At 33.7% G+C, this 17526-nt stretch overlaps 1 protein-coding gene across 4 annotated transcripts in view; it reads right to left on the reverse strand.

Annotated features, from left to right (window-relative positions):
• Window positions 1-6576: 6576 nt before the first annotated feature.
• The window catches only part of LOC106709217 (RING finger protein nhl-1), a 32381-nt gene continuing 21431 nt past the window's right edge, over window positions 6577-17526 (reverse strand). The window contains exons 4-13 of one of the 4 annotated variants that reach the window (XM_045680427.1): window positions 12220-12380; window positions 10678-12108; window positions 10253-10460; window positions 9233-10165; window positions 8961-9133; window positions 8386-8526; window positions 8153-8293; window positions 7634-7851; window positions 6939-7153; window positions 6577-6651 (exon numbers count right to left, since the gene is read on the reverse strand). In XM_045680427.1, coding sequence (XP_045536383.1) covers window positions 6940-7153; window positions 7634-7851; window positions 8153-8293; window positions 8386-8526; window positions 8961-9133; window positions 9233-10165; window positions 10253-10460; window positions 10678-12108; window positions 12220-12354 — 3594 coding nt within the window. In that variant the 5' untranslated portion in view covers window positions 12355-12380 and the 3' untranslated portion in view covers window positions 6577-6651; window position 6939. Of the gene's footprint in view, window positions 6652-6938; window positions 7154-7633; window positions 7852-8152; window positions 8294-8385; window positions 8527-8960; window positions 9134-9232; window positions 10461-10677; window positions 12109-12219; window positions 12381-15904; window positions 16102-17526 lie in introns of those variants that run through there. The other 3 variants (XM_045680425.1, XM_045680426.1, XM_045680424.1) reach the window with 3 other exon arrangements.

Consider the following 17526-nt stretch of genomic DNA (forward strand, 5'->3'; position numbering starts at 1 on the left):
AGTGGTTATTTATTTTAATTTTATGGCGTCGGTTTTCTTTGTTCCTTACAGTTTCTGAAAGAAAATAGTCGCCCGTATTGTATAGGAATAGTTGCTATAAATCAAAGCTCTGATAAAAAGTAAAATGTGAATGCCAAAGGAATAATATTTTATTTTACCCATCATAAAAAAATTAACAACCGTTTTCTCAAAATAAATAATTTCACCAAATTGTTTCTTGAGCTTCGCGATTAAAAACGTCATAAAAAAAGAATCAATGTTATTTTTTAAAGAGTAAGAGGAAAGACAAAACATTATCATTGCTGCTATTCTTACATTAAAAAACAGATATCCAAATTATTTGCAGTTAAAATTTAATAAATCTTACAAATATAATTAATGCGAATATTTAGATGGATGGATGTTTGTTTGAAGGTATGTTCAGAACGGCTAAACGAATCTTGATGAAATTTGGCATAGATGTAGATCATAGTCTGTAAAACACATAGGCTACATATTATGTTTTTTTTTTAATTCCACGCGGCCGGAGTCGCAGGCAACAGCTAATTTGTTATACGACTGATTGGTTGTATGTCGTTGTATGACAATGGATCACATTTTTTTTGCAGAAAGTTTGCGATACTGAAAGTAGGTCTTTTTCAATACAGTGTGTGTTATTCTTGACAACGTAAAATAAACAAGTTGTGTTCGATCTGGAACAACGCGACTGCGGCTGCGGTTGCGACTTTGTTTATAATATTCTGTAGCCTTTGTTCTGTTTCTTTGATGTTGTTTTGTTTTTCGCTATTAAATAAATACCGCAACAAAGAATCGGATGTTTTGCTTTATTAATATTTTGTTTATGCTACGGTATGTTTTATTTGAATAAGTACATAAATTTTTCAATAAATTGTTGGGAATTTAAATTTATGCCATAGAGCGGTAGACTTCAAGTCATTTTTAGAGGTGACAACAAACTGCGGACGCTATCCACAGAACGATCCAACTTAAAAAAATACGTAGATGGGGTCGTAGAGGATATCGTAGGCGATATTGTAGCCGTTTCCGTAGCCGATATCGTAGACAAAATTGAAGACATTCTCGTAGATGTTCACCTAGAAATAGGTATAGGCGTAGAAGTAGCTGTAATCGTAGATGTAGTGAATGCCTAGACATGGACCTAGTAAAATCAACTTATAATGAAATAAATTTTGTAAAAAAAAAAGGTACACATGACAATTGTTGGCTTTTATTGGAAAACTTTCTTTCACGTAGCGACATCAAAACTCAATAGTTTTATTGTAACGTGAGCAATCTGTTCTGTAAGCAATACAAAGTAACGTATCGTCGTTTCTGAGTCACGTAAAATGTATCCATCAGTTTAAGTTAATGTGAAAAAAGAAATAGCTCAGGCAATTCTAGAATTTTTATGTGTCTGCCCGTTTTATTATTTCGTCAAGTGTATTTTACAATTAGTTATTTTAAAAACAAAAGGTGTCACTGTATTATTGTTATCAATTTTTTCTTATTAATTATTCCGCTATACTTTGAAGATAACAAAGAAATAAATAAATTAATTAAGAACGGCTTAACTCACGTGTGATCGTCCGGTGACGGCACCGACTAGTTTCAGTGCGAGATGTGACGCGACCGCGAAGTCCTCTAAATAAACACTCGCCCTGTACCCCCAACAGGTCCGAAACTAGTCGGTGGCGTTACCGGAAGATCACGCGTAAGTTAAGTCGTTCTTAATTAATTAATTAACTATGTCTCACGAAAGTTTAAACAATTTACTAACCAAGTCATGTTCAGTCGGAAAATAGTTCTTATGTCCTATACTTCTTAAGCGAGACGGATAGGTGATTTATATGAGGATGAATTTACTTTTTTTTCTTATTTTTATGTATTTCAAAAAGTTAACCATAGTTAATATTATTAAAAAAAAAGTATTTTTATGAAGCTGTTTTTATGTTCACTTCAACTTATTTTTTATTAGTATAGTCCATTATAACTAAGAGAATTAATAAAAAAAAGAAGATTAAATTGCCTTCAGTATTAGATAAGTGTTAAAAAGGATTCGCAATACAGACATTGCACGGCTTTAGTAATGACACTGATTGATGTACCGCCATCAACCAGTTTCAGACAGCGGCTGTTTATCTTTCATTCGGATATTCCTAATAAATCAGTTCCAGGAATTATCAAATCTTTACTAACGCTCGTAAATAACATGCATGTTGAGAACATAATATCTATTTTGAAATGATGATGGATGAAAGTTGATGATAATTTTGAAGATGATGATGATCATGATCAAATAAATTTTTCAATGAGTCATATATATAGAAAGCTAGTGCACTTTCTACTCTTGCTAGATTTCTTCTTAGAATGTTGTTTGGACATCATCATCATCAGCTCGCTTTACGTCCCCACCGAGGGGCTCGGAGCCTACCCCAATTTTAGGGGTGACTAGGCCATAGTCAACCACGCTGGCCAAGTGCGGGTTGGTTGACTTCACACATATCATTAAATTACTTCTCAGATATGTGCAGGTTGCATCACGATGTTTTCCTTCACCGTAAGAACGTCGGATAAATGTACATATGTAAATCGAAAATCGAAAAACACATTGGTACATGGCGGGATTCGAACCCAAGACCTGCAGATTGCAAGTCAAGTGCTTAACCCCTGAGCCACCGACGCTCTCGGACATGCTAAGGTAATATTAATCGAATTTAGACTTTAATTTTCCCTTTGCTTCACCTTTATGAGGTGATAAATAGTTAGAGGCTTTTCATCTTATCAGTTACTTCCGATACATTAATTTGAAAGTTCGATTCACCCAATTTCGATGCTATGACAGCAAGAAGTCCAAGAGTAAACTACACAATCTCTATGACATCTATGAGATGATGACCAATATAGTTTACAGGTGTGTAGACACTGGAATCAGAAGAATGAACTTTAGTGGAACAAAGTGCATTACTGGTAATTCATTCATTTGATAGTGAAATAAACTTGCAGTATAAATTGTAAGTAAAGCCAAACGTTGAGCTAAGCATCGCCTCCAAATTGATAAGTAAGCTAGCCTAAGTTTAACTAGTTTACTGTTCGCTTTGACTTCAATTTACTGCCGCTCTTCGTAGATTGAATTGAACTTAAGCTATCATTAATAGTTGTTTACTATTGCTTAAATTCAGTTTAGAATAGAACAAATTCCTTGTAATGCTTGTTTCACAAATCAGTAATTTATATATACTTCAATTGCATTTTAATTCATAAATCTCTTTTCGACTTAGCCTAAAAACATTAATGGAAAAAAGCAAGTTAATTGTCTATTTTCTTGGAAAAGGTCAGTGTTTTTTACCAATTAACTTCATCACATATCTTTTCCATGTTCGAGGTGTATTTTAAATTAAAAATTGCCGCTGCATTAACTCTAATATGTACTCAAAACTTTTAGACGCTTTCAGTTAGTAGGTCACCTTCAAAGAATTATGAACAGTTATTTTTCGCATGCCTTTTACCTGTTTAATTTTGAATTCTTTATTCAATTTAACCTAGTTTAAAAATTAAAATTAGTTCCATGAACATTTTAAATGATTCGTAAAGATAATAAAGAAGGAAACAAAACATGTTTTTATTTTAGGAAAATAAATAATTATTAGGAAATATTACGAGATGTTTTATTGAAACATGTTTTTATCAACAATATTTTGTTATTAAATTACTGTTTCTTAAAAGCGTATTAACTTATCTTTTTATTCAGCATTTTCATCAGCCAATCTGTCCACTACAGGACACATGTCTTCCCCAATGCATCCAATTTTTTACTATGCAGATAAATAAAATTGCAGCGACTGATTAAAAATAATTTTCGTATTTAGTATAACATAATGTATTTGAATTTATTATATTAAAAAATTGTCTGTCTGTAAGCTAGTTCGCGTATATTCCGGGTAATCTCCGAAGCGACTGAACTGATTTTGGCGGGAGCTTATAATATGTATTTTTTTTATTCCACACTGACAAAGTCGCGAGCAATAAGCCGATAAGAAATTAAAATACAACGAAAAACAAAAGAAGAAAAAAAATGTTTTTCTGTGACATAAATCCATACAATATTAATTACATCACGATGCTTTTAATATTACAATACGCGAAATGTTTGTCTATTCTGACTTTACAAATTAAGTAGACATAGAACTTAATAGAAACGTGCTCGGAATACAAATTCTTCGGATATTAGAATCTTTTGAAGCATAGTATTCTATTTACATTATTTACATTTAATACATAACTAGATGTCGCCCCCGTCTTCGTTTGCTTGGTGTAAAAAATAAAAAAACAAACTTATCAATCACTGTTTCAAACAACGGATTCGTTCGGACACTTCTTAAGCTCTGCGTTTTCTTTTCAGCATTTCAGATAATTAAAATTCTCGAATCATCGCATATGCAAATTTTAAATAAAATACTTTAAAATGAATAAAAAATCGTACGAAAATTTCTCCTTGATTAAAAACGGGATTATGGTTTAAAATAAAAATAAAAAAAAATTATTATATAAATTCTTATATAATAAAATTCAAAATGGTTTTATTTTATTAATCCTAAGAAAGATCATAAATTAATATTATATAAGTTGCCGAGATTTCGAAACAACCTAAGGAGTTTACTAATTATGTTTCTAAATAAATTTCTTAGCAGAAATTACTGACTAAAACTGGTTTTGAAATAACAAAGTTTGTTTGTTATCTTTCATAAATAACGCAGAGTCAGGAAGTTACGGTTTATTTTAGGCAAGAAAATTAAGGGCTGTAGGAATATTTAGTTACTTGGTGTTAAGAAATTTCTGTTTGCCCGCCAGTAATTGGTTTCTGTGGATTTCGTATAATCAAAATTAAATTAAATAATGTAACTAAGCTTAGTAATGAAAAAATGTTGACAGAAGTGTCTGCTTACTTCGACTATGGAATCCCATAGTTATTGTGGGATTCCATTGTCGAAATAATCGTGTAAAGACAAGAAGTTACGGTTTTATGCCACGAAAGTCAGATAATTATTAGTTATTGTTCCGAGAACTAACTTGATAATAACAAATTGTTAATAATTCGGATGTAATAAAAAATATTTTCTGTCGGAATCTAAGCAGACATAGAGTAGCCAATAGAAGCTGGTAGTGTGAGTGATGGGATTACTTAAAGTTGATTATATACTACTTTAATTTAATACACCTAAAAGTCCTTTCCATGTTTCCTATTACATTAGTGTCCAGTGTACAGGCTCCTTTATATAGAAAGAAAATTCTATTTCGTCATGTGAACTGAGCATGTAATCCGTCTGAAAACTTCCTCGAATTGAATCCTACAGACAACTCTATATCACCAAGTTTTAAGTCCGCTCTAAACCGGATAATACCTGTCCAAGCCAAACTAGAACCGGGTACAAATTCACGCACTATGCTAGAAAAGTTTCAATTTGCTTATTGCAGTACTGGTACAATATTTTTAATATATTATTAATACAAATAAATAAATAAAAAACATACCAAACAATATGAGATGTACAATAGTATGTACGTGCACTTTTTAAGTTAAAAAAGATTTGAAGACATTAGTAATTTTATTTTTTAATATTATTTACAATAATAACGAATTCATTTTAGTAATAATAATAATAGCTTATTATGTACCTACATAATAATGAATGAAAAAATTATATATATAAAATAAAACAACATTTTAGATAACAAAATGTTTTTAATTCATCTCGAAAAACCATAAAAACTTGCATAAATTTGTAATCGTATTTAAATATGTTTATTTAATTTACATGAAATATATTATACATCGATATATAAATGAAATGTATATTTATTTTCAATTAGTAGATAGTATTAAAAGTTTAAGTATAAATAATAAAAAGAATTTTAATATTGTAACGGTTAACGAAATAATTGAGTATTTATTTATTTTAAATAATTAAATATAAAAGTAAAATGCAATTTAATAGCATCATTTAAATGTCACAAAATTTAAAATTCATTACGAGTATTATAAAATATAATCATTATATTAATTAATGTAAATATTTTTTACTACAGAATTTTATTTTGACAAATGAACGACGAATAAACAAAAATTGAAAATAACTAATATTTAACTATTTATTAAGCTAATTGAGTTATTGTTAAAAAAAAAACAATCAAGATAAAATAAAAAGTTGCAGTTTAAATAAAATTAAATAGGTTCGAATACAAATACAGTTCAAATCAAATTATATAAAAAATTGTAATTTCGAAAAGTTGCAATTTATAAATATGAGATGCAATCAAATATATAGAACTAGAAGCATCATAACAACTCGTTATTAAGAAAAGATTATCTGTTTACAATTTTACTAAACACTTTACAATTTTACAAATAGTTTTAAATGAAACAGAATAAATGACATTAAAAATAACAATAAATGTAAGAAAGCTTGTGAAAATATATGCTCGTAAATGATTTTATGAAATGTTACAAGAAGCTTTTGGCATGAAGTTTACAGTCTCCAATTAACATAATATATATTTATATATAAACATTATATAAGCGATAAATAAATAATAAGTAAATACATTTACTATTGTTAACGTTGTTTTATCTTCTTTGGCATAAGCTCCGAATATCTGAAAATTATCATCAACAATTTTGATAGTTGTTAAAATTTAGCTACGTTCATAACTTTAAAGATTCCTCATCAATACTAATTTTAAAAAAGAAAATTATAAAATTGTTAACTTCTAATGAAATATAAAACTTAAATATAATACAATTATCTACTTTAAGTACAAGCTCTGAAGCAGCTATTAACTAAACGGCCAATAGAATAGTATGGACATCCAATCATGTGGGCGAGAGTTCTAATCCCGCAATTTGTCTATTGTCGTGAAAAAAAAAATACACTATACTTTACCTTAAAACACTTGTACTCTATGATTCTCTCGGTCGCATACAATAATATTCCCTCCGGACATAACGGCGATGCCTTCAAGGCCTTTAAACTCTCCGTCGCTGGAGCCCCAAGAGCCGAACGCGCGTAGGAACGTGCCGTCAGGATGGAAGATTTGAATACGATTGTTGCCTGAATCTGCGACCACGATGTAACCTTGATCGTCTACCGCTACACCTCTGCGAAATAATAAAGATACAATTAAAATCCGATACGAATTAGAAAAAGTTGTTTCTTGACTTATCTCTTCTACGAAACCAAAACGGTATAACATTTTCTTGGCACACACGCATGAACGAACGCACGTAGGGTTTTTTATTTTAATAAAAAAACTTTGGAAGTAAGAAAAATAATACCGAAACGAAAGTCAGACGTCTATCGTACAAGCTATACAGTTCTTGAAACGTGACACATAACAGACGACGCGTAAACACGTCAAATTCTGAAAGTATTTTAGGAAGGTACAGATTTAGGCCAAGGTTTAAATTACCGATTTATTAAAAATACGACTGAAATAATGAACATTATGCAGCATATTTGCGAATTAAAATCTTGTAGTATTAAAACATTTCATACGCATCAACTGATGGTAAGTCTTATCATGTAAAACTTTGGCTGGATTAATAATTAATGGTGAATAGATGTGTTTGCTGTCTTACCTAGGGAATTTAAACTGTCCATCTTCGGAGCCCTCTTCGCCGAATGAGGATAACACTCTTCCGTTAACATCGAAGACTTGTATCCTGTGATTGTTAGAGTCGGAAACTAGCACTCGGTTGGTACTGGAGACGGCGATGTAATGAGGATGTTCAAGCTGACCAAGCTTAGAGCCGAACGAACCGAATTTACCAACGAACGTGCCATCGGATTGGAAGACCTGGGATTGAAATAAAATTAAAATTCTTTCAACTGAAAGTTTTAGTAAATCGTGTATATTACAAAACATAAAATTGTTATTTAACTAGACTGTTTAATTTTGATGTTATTTTAGCCGTAATAACTGTTTAGATAAATGTTACTGAATTCCTAAGATGATACTTCTTTGTAATTTAGTTATCTAAATAGCCAAAAAAAAAAGAAACCGAATTATGTTCAAACATTTTTAGACTTTGGTTTTTGATATTCAATTTTATTTTTGCTAAACCATATAGTAGAAAATTATGTATCTTTCAGCCTACCTGTACTCTATGGTTCTCCTTGTCGCAAACGTAAATAAATCCGAGGGCATCGGTTGTTATACCCCAAGGGTAGTTAAACTTGCCGTCTCCAGTTCCTTGGCTGCCAAACGATCGCAGAAACCGACCGGCGGGATCGAACACCTTTTGAGAAGGATGTCAATTATTTTACAAGAATTACATCAGCAATGACCCTATGGAATTGACTGCGGAAATAATTAAACTTCCACACTTACTTGTATACGATGGTTGTATCTATCAGCAATGATGTACTGTCCAATACGATTGACAGCTACACCAGCGAGACAGTCGAACTCTCCCTCACCACTACCGTACTGACCAAACTCCTTTATGAATATACCATTCATATCGAACACCTACAAAAACAAATCATAAGTAACATACTCCTACGTAACCACTACAAGAATATTTCTTATTTTTCACGATAAAAACTTCGTATTCATAAAAAGATAACTGTTGTAATCGTTTCAGCGTATGTCGTTTACCAAGGTCACAGAGAGTGAAAACTATTTCGGGATTTAATGATCATGTCTTAAAAGCGATTTTAATTGCTTTGATCAGGATGCAGTTACCGATTTTAAATAGAAATGACTTCAGTTCATGAATTCGAGAATCTTTTTCTATCAGCTCTTACGTAAACATTAGAAAATACTAAAATATTTCGTTATGAATTCTAAAACTCCTATCTTTTCAATATCATCAGATGTATAATTTATAGTCACTTGTTCGTTGAAAAGGACACCTAATATAAATGAAACTACGTAAAAATGATCTTTAGAAACATCTTTACCTGAACTCGATGATTAGATGAATCAGCCACGACCATAGTGTTGTCGGGACCTACAGCGATACCACGAGGCCATGTGAAATAACCGGGTTCGCTCCCCCGACTCCCCACGCTGAATTGTAAACGGCGTTTCTGCAGATATTGGCTCCTAGGGGAGGAACCTGCTGCTGCGAAACCTAAGAAGAAAAGTAAAATTAGGAATACAACACATTAAAATTCGAAATGAATTTGATGTAAGCCTCAATCCTATGTACACGCCACTCTCTTAGTCTAACCTGCTACCGCTGCTGTAGCCGCCGTAGGGGAGATGGGGGAGCCTGCCGCGTTTTTTGAATCGTCATCAGAACTGGCAAGCTCATTAGCTGAACGTAATGGTAACCCGAGAGACAGACGACGAGCAGTGCTTGACGACGTTCCACTCGAATCGCGATCTTTACCCCTCGATCCATATTTATTTTTCAAGTATCTAGCCCAAGAACTTAAGGCTGCGCCATCCTTTTCTCCAGTAACAGGTCGTTCCGGTGAACTTTCTCTTGACTTCAGAGCGTGAGAGGAGCGGCTACGAGATAATTCTGATCCTCCAGTACCAGAGCCGTATCGAGCTGCTAAATACGCTGACGGAGATGCTGTTGTTGGAGACACTGGGTCATCCGCTTCGTCATCGTCTCCCGCTCCGAAGCCAGTGTGGCTACTTTTACTTCTCGCTAATCGATTACGACGCTCCTTCAGAGCGAGGTATCGTGATCGAGCTGTAGGATATTTAGTGTCGTCGTCAATGGAAGATGTCATCTCATCATCTTTAGGTCTGCTGCCGTAACGACTGTATGAAGAACCGCTTGCCCCGTATCTAGAAGTCGGTTCTTCTTCAGGTGGTGCTGGTTGACGTGTACGATAACGCGACTGAGCAGGCGGGTCTTTTGACTTGTTCTCTTGCGTATCATTACGAGCATTTGAACTACGAGCAAGAAGTGGGCCAATGTCACTGCGAGCCATCGCCTGACTCTCGGGCTTCCTTTGCGTAGCAGGCTCCTCTTCACTCTCTTCTGACGACTCGGTCTCCTCCTCGGAGCTCGTGTCAGAATCTTCGTGAGCCTGTTCGGTGGGTGCTGGAGCTGGCGTCGGCCGCTGTGATCCGATAAATCGGCTTTGGACACGTTGTGCACCTCCCGCTGTTCCATTTGTTGTCGATGTGGTCGTTCTCTCGTTGCCTGCGGAAAAGAAACGAGAGGCTGGTTTTGGTGAAATTCCTGTGGGACTGTATTTTGCTTTTAATTCTGCGATGGTAAGAATCGCACCTGTGTGTTTTACCGCCGAGCCAGAACTTTCTGTTGAAGCACTCGATTCAGTACTCGGAGCACGAGGGGCAGGACGATGTGTGCTTGGAGTTTCCGAAGCAGACGGCCTTCTTGTTGCCACGGTTGGTTTAGGAATCGTTGTAGAATTTTTTCGTTGAGTACGTTGCAAAGTTCCTACAGATTCATCGGATTCACCGTCGCTGGACGCCTGGGAAATATATTTAAAATCGATATTGGCACCAATGTACAAGTCATTATTCTATTTTTGTGTCGTGTTTTAAGTGGTTATGAGTTATACGTGGAGTGTATTTATGGAATGCCGTTAATGTTTGCGTTTCTTGTTAGTATCGATGATATAACTAATTTCTACATCGTTGTGTACTTATTCTTATTTGCTTTTACTCTCTCTCATCTTCCCAACTCACCTCCCGAGCTGGTGTCGGTGGTTTACGAGTAATCGCATTGCGTTCTTCTTCGGTATTTCGTTGCGTGGCTCGGTCTGGTTCCTGAGAGGAAGCAGCCCCTTTGTTTTGCCTTTTAAGCCTAGTTATTTCATCATCTTCACTTTGTTGTCTCTGGGTGGGAGGACGACGAGCAGGTTGAGGTGTTGGTTGTACAGGTTTCGGTGGTGGTGGGACTTCTTTTTTTTCTTTCTTTTTTCCACTGTCTACATCAAGAATTCGTTGCATTACTCGAGGACAGTCACTTAGTCTAAAAATACCACTGAGGGGACCTCGCGTTGCATCTTCTGTATCGGCTACCTTTTCCTTTTCTTTCTCTTTATTCTCCGATTTAACGACCCGGCTAGGCTGTTCTGTATCAGAATCATTATCTTGTTGGTGACTTCTAACAAATCTTGAACGGAATCTTCGTGATGGTCTATGTTCAGATTCGTAACCACTGTAATCATCCGTAGCACCATAGTCTCTAGTGTGTCTCTCTGGAGGAGGCGGTCGTTTTTCTCCAAACTTACGGCCGCCTAATATCGGCTCATCGTTTTCAGTATAGCCCTTTGCATCTTCTTGCTGACGGAATTGCGTAGCTAGACGATGGTCACTTTTAGATCTTGTTAATCCTTGTGACGGTTGAAGACTATTAGCATAAGTATGAGGATGAGTTATGTTTAATTCACCGTAACTTGCAACATGAAGTACAAGTTGATTTGGATCATGAGTCATTATAAACCTGACTCTACGATTGTAATCACCTGCTTCGTAGTCAAAGTTTCTTAAAAATTCGACCGTTTTTAGGAATATTTCCTTAGTGTCTACAAGTTCTGTGTCCTCCCAGTCCACATCATCATTCATATATTTATCAGCAAGATCACAGTTACTTTGTATATTACTTAATTCTAGTTCAAGGTTATCTTTGAGATTAGTTAAATTCCTAAGTTCCGTAGCTAAATAACGATCGATCTCGTTTCTAAGGAAATCGGTTCTATCCTTCAAGGCCTTAGATAGACGTTTATGGATTTCATCCACTTCTCCAGCTACAGCCGCGCAATTCGTTTGAAGATTAGTGGTGTTTCGTTCAACTACACTTAATATATCTTGAAGTCTATTCACCCCACGACGAATTTGGTTATTGATTCTTGCAATTTCTCTGCGGAGTACTTCCATATGCGCCGACTTACAATCATCGCAAACTTTCTTGTCGCAATGTGCACATAAAGCACAATACGCTTTTTCTGAACAGACATTACACCTCTCCATAACTTGCCCAGCAGTAGGATCTGGTAGCTCTCCAGCGATTTGAGCATGGAGTTCTAAAAACCTCTGAAGGGTAACGTTTGTTGGAAACCCTTGCACCCCTTGATAGGGGATACGATGCTCTGCGCGACATTCCGGACATTTGACCTGCAAAAATTCAGAAGTTAGTTGTTGATCTAAATAAAGAGTGAACATAAAAATGATGATGATATTTTTAAAACATATGTTTCTTATTTAATGTAATATATATGTACATACCTGCCGCCTTACGTAATCAACAAGACCGTCCATACATGGTTCCATACAGTAACTGTGCTGACATGGCAGCAGTTTTGGATTTCTGAACCGGTCCAGACAGACGCAGCATGTTAGCAGCGACTCAAACTGCTCCATCTTAGCTTTTCACTCCGCCTATGTATCTATAACAAAAAAAATTATAGGAATAAGCATGAAGTTTTTAGCTACGTTGCCTTGTGTTTTTGTTTTTTTTTTTCATCTATAGACTAACGTTTAACTAATAGAATAACCTCTTATAGGTTACCTATTTTGTGATCCTTAAGTTTAGTCAGTAAACAGCGGAATGTGCGTATTTATTTAACTTTATTAGATTAAAAATGTTTACGATACATTTATAGTATAATGTGAAATACTCTCATAAGTTTAAATTTTGCTTTGCAACGATCGTAATTACTACGCTCAAGTTTTGAAGCAATACACGAGTAAGTTTAAATTTATAAATGTGACCCCGAATACGCCCCCTAGCGGATTCTGCATGTTTATGGGATGCTTAATTCGGTATTCGTGGGATGAATTTTAGCCGAGATGCGGCTATTTTTAAAAATAGAAACTCCGCCTGCTGTTTCACACGACTCCTGAAACATTTCAAATGTTCTACGAGGAGTAGCAATGAAAATTCAACTGTATCCCTTGAGAATAACAAACAAATTACGTTGTTGCATACGAAGTGATATTTAAGACAGTGGAGTGATATGATAATTGCTCAAATTTTCTCGCTAAAACGTCTTTAAGAATTTTAAAGGGGATCAGATTCTTTTGACTAATCTTTATAACGTTACGTGTGTTGGTTACAAGACACGGAAATATCAATGCTATTTATTTTCATAAACTGTAGCTCCTTCATTTCTTTATTAGTGTTGGATATTTTTTAATTATTCAATTAAGATTGTATAATAATTGCTAACTTGTAATTACATGTCTTTGTTAGCCGACTTCAAAAAGAAGGAGGTTATCAATTCGACTGTATTTTTATGTGTGTTAGCGCGTAGCTCCGCCCCAGGTGATCTGATTTTGAAAAAAAAAAATAATCGAAAGGTAGTGCCTGCAGATGGGTCCTATTTTTTTATTATCCTAAAACAGTGATCAGTAACTGTAGAACCGTTTTGTAAATTTTACCAATAGATGTATCCGTTAGCGTCATATCCTATGACTTCACACGTTACTTTATAAATAATGATGTAACTTATGTATTTGCCGTGGGATTTATCAAGTGTTTTTTTTTTATTCTTGGTGTAAGATTGATTCAAGCTATATAATTTTATTTATGTAATGTAATTAGTTTATGCATGTTTTCATATCTCTGATGATAGTCAACCCTAATAATGTGTCAACGTAGTTATTAAGATCTTCTAAAACATTTACATCTATTAAATGATGTTAAATCCAATCTAAATTTCGCAGTAGCCGTTATACGAAAAGAAGGATCAATAATATCAAATTTAGTACGTTGTTTTGTCACTTATTTTTTGCGATCACAAACTATAAATACGAGTATTTCATTTACTATAGTAAACAAAAACAAAATCTGTCGCAATATGAATGATTACATCTATTTAGATTCCGACAGATGTCTCTGGTATATCGAAAAAATATTTATGTTGGAACATTTGACATTAATACACGGAAAATGTGTTGATGAATGGCATCTCATACTCTCTTTTTTGTGTAGGATTTCTAAAGATATGTTCATATAAGCGATAATACTGATGCATATTCGAATTGTAGATTAAATTCGTGTGCAGTAATATTTGCTTACTTCAATTTGCCTTAAGTTGACTTTGGTACAAAGTAGATGTACGGCAAAGCATCTGAATGCGCCGAAACAAACTTATGTCAATAGTCAAATTTGACTCGAATTGAGGTCAACAAAATTTACCTCAACTTTTTAAAAGGATTCAAACTTTATATTTTACTTAAAATAATACCCTCTTTGACATAAATCAATGCAAAATTAGAGTAGTAAGAATTTTCGCGCGCTTAAAAATAGAAATCTTAATGCCACTTTAAGGGTTTGACTTCATTTATGAAGTCAACTGTTTTGTTATGATGTATCAAATATCTCTAGCATGGATATATTTTTCTAACTGTACTATATAAAAGAGATTTCTCCCGACTCGTGGATTTATTTCGCAAGAATTTTCAAGGGAATATATCTGTCTGCGTGAGTAAATTTAATTTGATGACGTACACTGTTTATATTTCCCCGAACGTGTACGGGAAACGTCAGGGTTATTTTGAACAATGTCCGCACTCTTTATCTTATACCTACTACGTATTTGGCGGGAAATATCTTTAGACACAATACGTAGCGGGATTTCATTGAAAAAAATTTAGACGAATTTAACGATGACGAAAACAAAGGTATGATGAAATCCTAAGAATAAAAAATTAACATATTAATTCTCAACAAAATAATAATTAGTTATTGTTAAAATGAAAATTAATTGATATTTTAATGCGTTAGAATGACAATGTTAAAAGCATTGTCTAAACATCAGATATTTCTTTGATATTGTTATTGTCCAATTTCAACAAAATATAGTTTGTAAAACTCATCTGACACATACTTGCCATTAGTTCTAATACTCGCAAAAATATTTAATCTCGAGGCTTTATTGTTTTAAACATTAAGATTTTAGCATGTGATAAACGATGTTCGCCGAACACACTCTTCTGTCATCACTGAACATCAGGTGATAAGAGAACATCCTCCAAGTCATCACCTGTGTTCACCACTCACTGACAATGTCACTAATTTAAGTAAATCAATAATCTATCTTTTCACACGCTCTTCATTCATTCGTTTTAAATGTTTCCGTCCGACCGAATTACACTTTTCAAAATTCCAATCACAGCAACTTTTTTCAATCTACACTTTCTCGTGATTCAATATTAAACTCTGCTGTTCTATCTCATCGTTCACGTGTTACTTTATTCTTCATCAGGTGATTGATCATTTGAAAATACTGAACTGCACTGAAAATCAGTAACCACTGAACAATAGTGACTATTAATGTTCAGTTGTCAATACTGCAACTAGGTTATATTACGCGGATTTAAAGTGTTATTAGATCCAACATTACATTGATTTTAACTGCTTATTTAATTAAAAACAAAAATAACATGAAACCTCACTTTTTCACTAAGATTGTAAACAAAGACATTTACATTTCGTACGATTTCAGCTCACCTCAATCACATGTTTACGTTTTTAGGAATGTCTTCTGAACTCTCACGATTATGTGCGCGTGTAATCACGTCTTCAGAAGAATGTTCATGAAATAAACCTACTACGTGTTTTATATTTAATTGACCTTTATTTTAAAAATATATTTAATATTATGTAAAATTAAATCAATTATTAATATTAACTCACTCACAATATAAACACATTAGTTAGTGGAAGAAATCAAAAATATAAACACAATGCATGTTATTGTTAATCAAAAATAAAGTATGACTGTTCTATTTATAGTTTTATAAAAGGGTTTTTTTTAAAATAGAAGTATTCAAAAAATGTAAGGCTTACAAAGGCTAGATAGTTATAAAATTTGTGAATTGTTTAATAATAAAAAATATAAAGAAATTAAACAATAAAATATAAAGTTAAAAATAGAATTAAATACAGAACAAAAGCGGTACTTACAGCGGTATATGAGTCATGTGAGAAAAAACACTGGGGGAAAAATCCAATCCACACAAGCGAGAAATAAGCGTATCCTTAAAAGGGGTATGGGTTCACAACATTACTTGACATATTGCAGACGGGTTTGGACTAGATGGATATCACAGGTTGGTGTGCGCTCTATGTCGCGCACGGATCTACACTAGCAACACGACACCGTGCGCGCGCGCTTATTTTTGGACGCACTCGTTCGCTCGATATTTCCCTACCGTCAGACTTACTTTTGGACGCCGAAAGGTCATTGGACACGATCCGAGATGCGATTGTTTCTCTTCATTTAGCATTGTTTCACGTTAAATTCAACTTTCAATGCGACAACATACTTTGTTATTGGAATTTTGGGGTTTTTTTTATTTGTAACGAAAATTAGGTCGAAATTTAAAGAATGTGATGGAAAAATAAGGCTCGCTTGTCTTACAGTATAAGCCACAAGTACTCAGATGCCATAAAAATCAGTCAAAAATTTGTCCTTAATCTCTTTTCATAACCCTAAAGTTCTTTGAGCAAAGTGCCTTACTGTAAAAGCACATTTATTATTAAATTAATAAATGCACAACCATAGAACACGAGTTTATATAATTCAATTCTTATACCACAGTTTATTGGAATCTTTACGATTGATCGTAAAAACAAAACCTCCCACATTGTAGAAGTATGACAGTATTTCAAACGAAATGGTGTCTTCTTAAAAATATTCATTGCCAGAGATGTGAATACTGGGCCACCGATTCCAATTGTGTATTCAGTGCAAGGACATTAAGATCATTTAACTATGAAAAATAAATTAGCTGTCAACTGTTTTGATGTTATCAAGTGGGTCACAAGATTTGAAACAACTCTGAAAATTGAAACTTCTTTCAGAAAACGCTTAGCAAGCAAATATAACTTGCACCATAAGAAATTTATCACACAATATATAAAATTCAATCTAATTAATAAAAAAATAAATTAATCATTTAAACAAAAAGTAAAAAGATTGAATGTGGATGGCTTTAAAGGTAGAGGAAAACCAAAGAAAGTATGGATAGATTGTGTGAAAGAGGATATGCGTAAGAAGGGAGTAAATTCAGATATGACGGCTGATAGAGATGTATGGAGAAGTACATACTGTGCGTGTGATGATGATGACCACAAGAAACTTGTCACACTGTTTTTTAAAATTGATTTTTGATCTAAGTTAATTTGACAAATTTGGTTTATAAAAGTGAATTTATGAGCCAAACTATTGCGTATATAAATAAAACTTAAATGTACGTACCCTTTCAAATCAAAATGCCAATGACTCTGTATAAATTTCAGCACAAGCCAAATGTATAAATAAACGAATTTTTCTTTGCAGTTCTTTGATCTTATACAAAGTATTTCAAATGTCAAAGCACAAAGAAAACATTATATTACGTATAATGTGAATAAAAAGTACTGACACCTTGTTTTAGTTTTATTTCTTTATACTAAACGCAAATTTTCGCATTTGTTTGAATTTGAAAATTTTTGTTATGGTTTTCATCGGCGGTTTTTTATGGCGTTCACTTGCGTAGAGGATTTTGAGAAGTAAAATTGTCGACGCTACTATTGGAGAAAAT

This window comes from Papilio machaon, chromosome 13 (genome assembly GCF_912999745.1).
Source record: "Papilio machaon chromosome 13, ilPapMach1.1, whole genome shotgun sequence".
Lineage (NCBI taxonomy): Eukaryota > Metazoa > Arthropoda > Insecta > Lepidoptera > Papilionidae > Papilio > Papilio machaon.